This window comes from Chenopodium album, chromosome 6 (genome assembly GCF_948465745.1).
Source record: "Chenopodium album chromosome 6, dcCheAlbu1.1, whole genome shotgun sequence".
Taxonomy (NCBI): Eukaryota; Viridiplantae; Streptophyta; class Magnoliopsida; order Caryophyllales; family Amaranthaceae; genus Chenopodium; species Chenopodium album.
Window position 1 is genome coordinate 70,646,587 of NC_137839.1, and position 10,851 is coordinate 70,657,437.

General features: G+C 33.7%; 1 protein-coding gene across 1 annotated transcript; it reads left to right on the forward strand.

Moving 5' to 3' along the window:
- Positions 1-233: 233 nt before the first annotated feature.
- On the forward strand, positions 234-5,271 carry LOC145637157 (uncharacterized). Its single transcript, XM_081688650.1, has 7 exons — positions 234-237; positions 367-457; positions 534-598; positions 698-769; positions 863-1,744; positions 1,851-5,167; positions 5,266-5,271. Exons 1-7 carry the CDS (start codon positions 234-236, stop codon positions 5,269-5,271), a joined length of 4,437 nt encoding a protein of 1,478 aa, XP_081544776.1.
- Positions 5,272-10,851: the final 5,580 nt, after the last annotated feature.

A 10,851-nucleotide genomic window follows, 5' to 3' on the forward strand; every position in this document is an offset into this window, starting at 1 on the left:
TATGCAAGTTAGTGTATTAGATTGATCAAATTTGTGAGGATTTAAATTGCAGAGCCTTTTAAATTGCACCTTGTTTTTTATTAAAAAAACATCTTGTTAACTGCACCTGCTGAGTATTTCTATATATGTCCTTTATACAGTTAATGACATAAACTGAGATCGTTAATAACTTGTGCAAATTGTTGAGATGTGCATGCAAATGGTTGACATGACTTGGTCTGCAGCAAAGTAATATGGGTATATCTGAAAATTTTGCATGATTCTTATGATAAGTCTTTCTATTTATATGCGCATTGCTATGTTCATTTATGATATTTATTTTATGTTTGAGTTGCTGAGTTATTGTTTTAATTGTTTATATGATAGCTGATGCACCTATTAATTTTAAGAGACCATCATTTCAAGGTCGAAAATCAAAGCGAATGAGTGCTTTGGTATCAACTCATAATTCTACTAGGTAAAATAGATGATTTAAAATAATAAAATTATTATTTTGGTGAACTAAATTCATAGGTTCTTTATTCTTTGTACAGTCAAGCAGAACAACCAAGATCGAAAAAGCCTAAATCAAGACCTTCGAAATATATTGTACTTGAAAGTGGGTCATTTGCCTTACATTGAGTTACAAAATTGAATATATATATATATAGTCTTTTTTTATAAGATCTGGTTTAATTTCTTTTTGGTCATGCTACAGAGAGGCCTTCAACTCACAGATCTACACCAACAAATGGCCAAAGTTCAAAACAGCTAAGGGATGCAGCTAAAAGTAAGGTTTAGTAGTAATTTCAGTTTATCTATTTTGCACACATACATAGTTGCACAATCAAATTATCTCAAATACCCTTTAATGTTATGACAGAAATCCCTGCGGCAACTATAGGAAAACCATTACCTAGGCATCCCCTAGAATTATCTCCACCTACTTACTGTGATAAGTGTGGAGCTAAGAAGTTTGAGTTTGAAACTCTACATTTTTGCTGTGGTAATGGTGATATTAAAATAGCTGAGAATGAATATCCCCCTGAATTAATGAGGCTTTTTACTTCAAGAGATGAAGATGCTCTCCATTTTAGAAAATATGCACGGTTATACAATAACTTATTTGCTTTTAGTTCAATTGGAGGTAAAACTAATAGAGAAACATACAAAGGTATATATGTCTTTAAATTGCATGGCCAAATATATCATTCTGTACCAGACTTATTACCAGATGAGAATGGTCCAAAGTATCTGCAACTTTATTTCTATGATGGGCAAAATGAATTGAAACATAGAACAGACTGCTTTCCTGAATTAAGACAAGATGTTATTGACAAATTAATGCAAGTAACTAAAGATAATCCATATGCAAGATTTTTCCGCTCTTTGAAAGAAGTAAATGTTGATGAGCGTACTAACATTATAATAAATTCAAACACTGTACCAGATCAAAGAGTATATAATGCTCCCACTTCAGATGAAGTTGCTGTTATCTGGCCTGATAGTGTTTCGTCAAGTCAGAGTTCATGGCCACATGTTCTTGTAACAGCAAAGTCTTCAAAGTCTCATCGGATTGCTCATTTTTATGGGTGCTATGATCCTTTGCAGTATCCCTTGCTATTCCCAAGAGGTGAATGTGGTTGGCATCAGGGTTTAAAGAAAACTTCTTATGGTGGAGGCAGACAAGTGGCAACTGAACCTGATCCGATACAGTCCTGCGCAGTGCACACTCCGGCAGATTTTCTAGATGCAGAAGCTGCTCGTAAGTTCTTAAAAGAATAATGGTATTATTTTTAAAGCTGTTTTTATACTTGTGTTTCCTTATCGTATGCTTAATTTGAATTTTCTCTGGACTTTAATGTTTGTAGGAGCTTCTGGAAAACATACCAAAGCTGATAAGAATATCTCTGCAAGGGAGTACTATTGTTATAAGCTTCAAATTAGACCAGGAAACATGCTGTTAAGAGCAGGCCGTGCATTTTTGCAGTATATCACAGACATGTATATCAAAGTTGAAAACACAAGGTTAGATTTTTTTCGGCAAAATCAGGATACAATAAGAGCGGATCTTTATAAAGGGATTCTAGACACTGTAGAGAGTGGCCAGACAAGTGCAGCTAATGTTGGTCATAAGTTCATTTTGCCACCATCATTTATAGGAGGCCCTCGTGATATGAAAAGGAGATATTTGAATGCAATGGCTCTTGTGCAGAAATACGGGAAACCTGATCTCTTTGTCACTATGACCTGCAATGCAAATTGGCCAGAGATAAAAGATGAGCTAGAGCCTGGTGAGACCGCACAAGACCGGCCAGAATTAGTTGCTCGTATATTTCGAGCAAAGTTGATTGCTCTGAAAAACAAAATAAAAAAAGATGAAGTATTTGGTAAAGTGGCAGCAATGATATATGTCATAGAGTTTCAGAAAAGAGGATTGCCACATGCTCATTTCCTATTGATTCTAGAGCAACAACATAAGATGAAGTGTCCTGCTGATTATGATAAATATGTCTGTGCAGAAATACCTCCTGTTACTCAGCCTGAGCTGCGTAAAATTGTGTTAAGGCATATGATGCATGGACCATGTGGCCGCTTAAATCCAGAGTGTCCTTGTATGAGAAAGAAGGATAATGTTATTTCTTGTAAAAATGGGTATCCAAAACAATTCACCGTACAAACAACAACAAATAAAGATGGCTATCCTTGCTATAAGAGAACTGATACTGGAGAACAATTGAAAGTCAGAAATGCTCAGTTAGATAACCGATGGGTTGTCCCTTATAACCCCTATCTCACAGCACTCTTTGATTGTCATTTGAACGTAGAAGTTTGTTCAACTATTAAAGCAGTGAAATATTTATATAAGTATGTTTACAAGGGACACGATCGAGTGGCCTTCAATATTCTGGCTGAAGATAAAAATTGTAACGATGAAATTGCTCAGTTTCAGTCGGGGAGGTGGGTGTCGCCATGTGAGGCAGCTTGGAGAATTTTTGGATTTGATTTATTTGAGATGCATCCACCAGTCTTACCTTTGTCAGTTCATATTCCAGACATGAACACAGTTTGTGTACGCCCTTATGAACGTCTGGATGTTGGTATTGCAAGCGGTGTTTATGGTAGGACTCAATTAACTGAGTTCTTCCGTATGAATGCAGCTACTGATAATGGTCTTGGTTACTCATATGTAGAATTTCCTGAACACTATAAGTGGGATGCTTCAGCAAAATCATGGTCCAAACGGCAAAATAAAAAATTGATGATAGGGCGATTAGCTTTTGTCGCTCCTTCGGAGGGTGAACGCTTTTACCTTCGGCTTCTATTACTGAATGTCAAAAATCCAAAATCATTCACAGACTTGCGCACAGTTGAAGGTTATGTGTGTGCAACTTTTAAAGAAGCATGTCTAAGAGCTGGCATTTTGGAAGAGGACGATGCTGCAAGCATTTGTTTAGCAGAAGCAACTGAAATTCAGCTCCCTCGGGCTTTACGCCGACTATTTGCAACTGTTCTTATATTTTGTCAGCCGAGTAACCCTGAAGAATTATGGTTTAAATATTATTCTGCATTATCAGAAGATTTTGCACGCCAATACCCTGGTGTTGAAAACAAAGTTAAAAGATTAACTGTCAGATCAGTAGAGCAGCATTTAGAGGCCATGGGCAAGTCATTATCTGCTTGTGGTCTGGCTGTTTTAATGGAAGACACTGATAACCAGATTGATAGAACAAAAGACATTCAAGATGCTTTAGATGCTCCGATTCCTCAAAATTGTATAGAAAGTCGTGGCTTGCTTAATACGGCACAAAAGGAAATTTTTACTTGTATTATGCAGCATATCGTAGAAGGAAAACCAGGGGCATTTTTCGTAGATGGTCCTGGTGGAACTGGTAAAACGTTCTTATATAATGCATTATATGCTGAGATCCGCCTTATGAATAAGATTGTTTTACCTACTGCTACGTCTGGAATAGCTGCAGCAAATATTCCATCAGGTAGAACAGCACACTCAAGATTCAAAATTCCATTGGACAGTGATGCTTCATTAGCTTGCAGTGTTTCTAAGCAAAGTAGCCTGGCAGCGTTAATAAAAGAAACAGCTCTTATAATATGGGATGAAGCATCTATGGCAAACAAGCAAAATCTAGAATCTCTAGACCTTTTATTACAAGACATATGTGATAGTGATGTGATATTTGGTGGGAAGGTAATTGTCTTCGGTGGAGACTTTCGACAAGTGTTGCCTGTTGTTCCTAACAAGACTATTAGAGAAGCAGTGGAAGCAAGTATAGTGAGTTCTTATATATGGCAGCATTTGCGGAGATTCAGGTTAACTGAAAATCTAAGAGCTAGGGAAGATCCTTCATTTTCTCAGTTTTTACTTGCACTGGGAAACGGTGAACTGCAGACCATGGAAAGTGATTTTGTTGAGTTGCCACCTCAGATAGTGCAGACTTTCCAGCCTGATGCTGATCCAATAGATGAGTTACTCGAATCTTCTTTTCCAGAACTTGGTTCAGGTGCTCTGGACCCTCAAATCTTTTCAAGAAGGGCTGTTCTAACACCTATAAATGACGATGTAGATACTATAAATTCGTTCATGATTGAGAGATTCCCAGGACAAGCCATATCTTATACAAGCTATGACAGTGTCCTAGATGATAGTGGCAACGTATATCCTACAGAATTCCTAAATAAACTTTGTCCAGGTGGAATGAGCCCTCACAATCTTGTGCTCAAAGAAAACTGCCCAGTAATATTGCTTAGAAACCTTCTGCCATCTTCTGGTTTATGCAATGGAACGCGCCTTATATGTAAAAGGTTTTTCCCTAATTTAATTGAGTGCGTGATTTCTATCGGACAGTATCAAGGGGAACATGTATTTATACCCAGAATTAAACTCAGACCATCAAGTTCTCAGAAATATCCTTTCCAATTTCAGAGGAACCAGTTTCCTATCAAGCTCAGCTTTGCAATGACTATAAACAAGTCACAGGGGCAAACTTTAGATCAAGTGTTAATATATCTCCCTCGTTCGTGTTTTTCACATGGTCAGTTATATGTGGCTCTCTCACGTGCACGGTTTGCAGATAAAGTGAAAGTTGTATCAGTGGCTCCTACTTCACAGCATTCAGAAAACTCTGTTAAAAATGTCGTATCTTATGCTGTCCTAAAGCTAGCAGGAGTAATTTAGGTGATTATACATTGTCTAAGCTTACTAAGTTGATTTTTCGAAATATATAATGGCAGTCCTAATTTTCGTGTTTTACTCTTATTTTGCAGGAGTAATCTAGGTGCTGTTAGATCATTCCTAAAATAAGCTAAGTCATGTGCAATCACTTTAGTAGTGGTCCAATGTTGAATTCCAAGTATGCCTTTTCTTTCACTTATTTGCTTGATACTAATATACTCTATTTTGCTGCAATCCATTTTAATGTGAATATACTAATTCATATATGGCATTAACTATGGGTGATATTTAATGACAATAATGGTTGGTTAGTGATTGTGGGTCATATCTTTCTTGTTTTAGATTGCTACTGTATATTATGTGTGTGTGTGATTGTTTTAACAGGGCTTTATGACTACTGTAATAAATTAATATGCTAATTGATTCCAATTATGCATTCTGAACTTTAATACATGTGATTTTTTTCGATGAATTCTTGTATGTGCTTTATTCTATAGCGTATGAGCAAAGATTACTTTTAGTAAATGTAGACACTTACTTTATTACTCTAGATCATAACTTGTTTTAAAATAGGTGTTTTGTATTAATGAGTTGTTGTTTGGAGAGCAATAAGTGTTTAATTTTGAGTAAATTGCTATTTGGGTTTTCTGGCTTTGACATCACAAGGAAGGAGTGAACAGAAAATCTGTCTGGACTTTATTACATGTCTACTAGAAGAAAAAACCTAACTCAGGATTTATTGCTTGATGTTCAATTACAGATCTTCAGATGAACTAAATATTATGCCATATACTTTAATTTCAGGTCCTTCAACGGTTCAGAAGATTCCTCCGGAGCAATTTTGCTGGCATGGTTTTGTGATAACTAAAGCATTAGCCCTTGGGTTTAGAAAAGAAGTGTATAAGCATCTTGTTAATTGTTTCTTGATCATCAGGCAAACCATGCATAAATTGGTTTTCTGTCAAGCTTTCGCTTTACATATTTTCATGTAGCATACACTTATAGTGGACACAATACTTTTAATTATAATTCTCCTTTGATTATAACTGATATTGTTTATAGCAATTAGAATGATTGATGGTTGAAATTAAACTATGTTTGCTTCACTATTTAACATTATTGGTTGTAAGAGCAATTAGAATAATTAATGGTTGTTTCTGATTTATTTATTTAGTTAAAGATCTAATGTGATTTCAAACCCTTGATTTCTTTTGCTCTATTTTGTCGTGCAAGAAGATACCCTTATTGTTAGGCTTCATGGATCAACGTCAATCTGCAAATGACATAAGCAGGTTAGTGGTTTTAATGATTTTTCAAAAGTCGCTGCTCTTATTCCCTTAATACATCATTTTTATTCATGATTATTCTTTTTTTCTTTTTATTTATTTTTCGGTTTTTTATTCCTGAATAAGTTAATTCATAATGCTATTTTAATTGTTAGCTGGTGCTTTATTTCTATTTTTATACAATTAATGGTCATATGGCTTTCAACTAAAATATCTGGTTTTGATTAGTTGGAACTCTGGTCTCACTCTTTCAGTGTAATACTAAGGCAACAATTGCAGCTCATTGCATCAAGCGGATAAAGGACAATTATGAATTCAAATTCAACAGATAGCTTAGGTAGAATCTAAAAGTTTAAATCTATTGAATTTATTTTAAACTTACTGAACTTGTGCTGTAATGCTTGGGTAGAGTGATCAATGGTGTGCTTATTCATAGTACTGGTATATTTGCTTGTAGATTGCTGGGATAGTTTGAAGAGCGGAACAAAAGAAGAGAGTATATATTTTTTCAGATTTTTGAGCTCTGGAACCATTGAAACCCTTAAGAAATGTGACGCTGATAGCATCATGTGGTCTACAAGTTCGTAAATCTGTGGATTCATATATTTGTATTTATTCAATGAATTCAATGACATATTGACATGGAGTATTTTATATTCAACCTTAGTTCCCTAAGAGTTTATATTTCTACATGGATTTTAAACTGGAGTATTTGCTTGCAGGTAGTATTAGACAATGGCATTGACAATTTGCTTGAATCTCGAAATATTGAGGACCATAAAAGGTAAACATTCTATATAATCAGATTTGTACAGTCATTTTTCTTAATGAAATCAATACTTTAGTCAGTCTCTATATACAATCTAGAAACAAAATTCAAGATAATGAAAGAAAAGCTGATCATCACATGTGGAATTTTTAATTTTTTCTGCTTGTTTAATGATATATTTAACTGTGAAATGTATGCATGTATTGGGAACTTGTTTAGAATGATGCTAATACACCAGGGACATTTGACATGTTTGTTCTTCTTGCCTTTTTGTTTCTTAGTTTACCAAAATTAAATGGATAAACTTGTAAATTTTAGGCTTTGTTTTACAGATTTGACTAAGGCTATTTGCTAACTGTATGCAAGATTAAAGCAACAACTTTTCAGGTGATTATGTTACATGATGATCAGGTGGAAGTTTTCTTTTGTAGATAGTGGGATCTTTCACTCAAGGGCAAGTTATTCCCATTGAATATTGATAAAAGGTAGTTGCTTTAATCTTCACCATATTATATAAACTTCTACTTTTTATAGAGCACACTTCCTCCTTTATATATTAGTACCCCTCTCTCTTGAAATAGTTGTCATGTTAATAATGTAATTAAATCCAATAATTGTTAAACTTTTAGGTCTATAATGCTTCGTGGCTCATCCAGGTCATATACCTATGCAATCTATGAGCATATGAAAGATTGACCGAGCTTCAGCTTGGGTGAAACTAAGGTCACATTCAAGCTCAATAAACGGTGGTATAAAGAAACTGATTTCTTTGGACAGGTTTCACGGCAAACCAAATTAATTAGAAGAAATTTAGGCAACAAAGCATGATATGTTTAGTCCTGAGGCTGTTCTGTTGACATACCCTATTAAACCAAACATTAAAGGAGAGGTATCATAATTTCTTATCTCATGTAGATAAAAGTTGATTATGCATTGGTTTTAAGTATTTTTATGATTTGTTCGATCATGTTTAGTGAATATATGAATTGTTATATTATATAGGTTGATGACAAATATCAGTATTCATGTGACAACAAAGAGATAAAAAACCATATACGCTTAAATTACAACCTACTAAAGTGAACTATTTAAATTAACTTTCTATCATAAAATAAAAGTTAATATTAAAAGCTGTACAATATTTCACATTTCTATATATATATATATATATATATATATATATATATATATATATATATATATATATATATATATATATATATATATATATATATATATATATATAGGTCTGCTATGATTATGACTTGTTGTAAAGCCACTCCCTTAAAAAAAGGAAAATTGTTTTCTGGGATATGGTTATCCATATATAAAAGCAAGATATAATTATTCTATTACTTATAAAAACAATAAACTTTTCCAGGCTTTATAAAGTATTATAAAAGTACAGTGAGCAGCTGAAGATCTTTACCTAAAGCATGGAATGAACAGTGTTAACAGTAAAGAAGAAAAAACTTACATTGGTTATTCTGAACTTATTACCAGAACCTTCCCCAATTACTGTATTCTAGCTATTTCCTATTTTTTAAATTTGTACTAACTCATATAAAAAGTGTTTCATCTTTGGCATTTCGTTTTTTTTCACAGAAGAATCAACCAAAGTAGCAGTGACTTACTCAGCCATGGCAGGTATGGTCCCTTCTTTTATAGATTGCTTCCATTATCCTTTAGCTCAATTATTGTTAATGTTTTTCCTATATAAATTCCTTATTGTGTACTTGATTAACTAATATTTAATATTAAATGTTATAACATTTTACATTATCATGTATAACTACTGCTATAAAAATAACATGAAAGCATTTGTATACACAGATCAAAAATACAAAACAGCTAGACAGAAGCCAGAGTATGTGTACTTGGATCAGTTAAATGCAGCATGCAAGACTTATATAGTAAGAGTAGTTGTTGCTGAAAAAGGAAGGGACACATTATCCTCCAAAAAAACAGTTAGATTCCAAACTTTACTTCTAAAGGATGAAAAGGTATGCATTTATTACTTTATACATGTAAATATCACACTAACTTTATTACAATTATGATGCAACTGAGAGAACATTCCTAACTGTAATCTAAATCATATCAAGCATTTAGGTAGGCTTAAAGAGTTATGGTAGGCTGTACAGAAATTACATTAACTACTCTTGTAATAATCATGCTTATGCTATAATCATGCTTTTACTTATGTTATAACCTTAATCAGCTAAAGGTTCAGTTAAATATAGTACACATGAAGCTAGAATATAATGCAATCCTAATTATGTTCAAATGTTCATGATTCAAGTGAAATATAAAGTATATAGCTTATTATAGTTAAATCTTTTGAGTAACCTTTTTATTCTTTTATAATATAAATTACATCAGTGTTAAAATCACTTTATTTTAGCAAAAATAATGTTAAATAAAGCACATATTTTGTGGCACTTTAATTAAATCTCAAACAAAAGATGCCTTATTCTACAAATCTAATAGCAAATTATATATAATTAATAAGTTTAAGGGACCTTATAATATAGTTATAAAGCTCACCTTGTTTCACTATCATTTTCTGCTTTATAGGGTAATAGGATGCGTGGTACTTTATTTGGCGATCAAATTGAAGCATTTGAAGAAGCATTACAGTACCTAGGTGAATACGACATTTCTGCTGCACCTATTAAATTCATTGACGAAAAATGGAGAACTGAGCTTGATCAGTTTCCGTACCAAATGGCTTTTGGTAGTAGAACTGTGATCCAGCCAGTTCATCCAGAGCTCGGACCAATTATGCCTAACTATCAACCCATTGCAAGTATACCTCGTACAGTTGATCCTGATGAGAAATACGGTATATTGCACTCACATAACAGTTTCACATAAAAAAAAAACAATTAAAAAACACTAACAAACTTATCTGAATTCACAGATATCGTAGGTGTGGTGTTATATGTTGAAGAAGAGCCAAGGAAAATTGAAGCCAGAGATGGAAAGCGAGAGAGCTTCGTACGAGAAATAGTCGTTACTGATGAAAGGTTAAAATCAGTTCACCTAAATGTTCAGGATTAGTAAAAATAATATTTGATATATATTACAATTTGGAATCACTAACAATAAGTATTTCATGTAGCAGTTGCGATCAACCGCTCACCATCTCATTGTGGAATGATCTAACAGCACCCAAATTCTTCGACAAATTACCTAATTGGGCAGAAGCATTCCAGGTTATAGGTTTTAGAGCTCTTAAACCATATACTCGCCGTGGTAAGACAAAAACTATTGTACTTTAGATCCCAGGTGATTTTTAATATGACAAAATTAACACTATCTGTTTTATTTAGGTTTTTCAATGAATTCTGGTATGTCTACTCGAATAATCTATAAACCTGAAGGGGATCGAGCGCGTGAGCTGTCTGACTGGTAATCACTAAAACTTAGCCTAGCAAAAACAACAACCATTATAGTATGCTGATCATCTCTATAATGAATAATGTGCAGGGCTAACCTCTTCCACCAGAAGATATTAGATAGACAAACTAGAGTATTAGAGGTTAAGTACCCAGGTGAAAACAAAAAAATTGTTTCCATTGCTGAACTGAGACGGAAGAAGGTGAACTATAATTCATTAC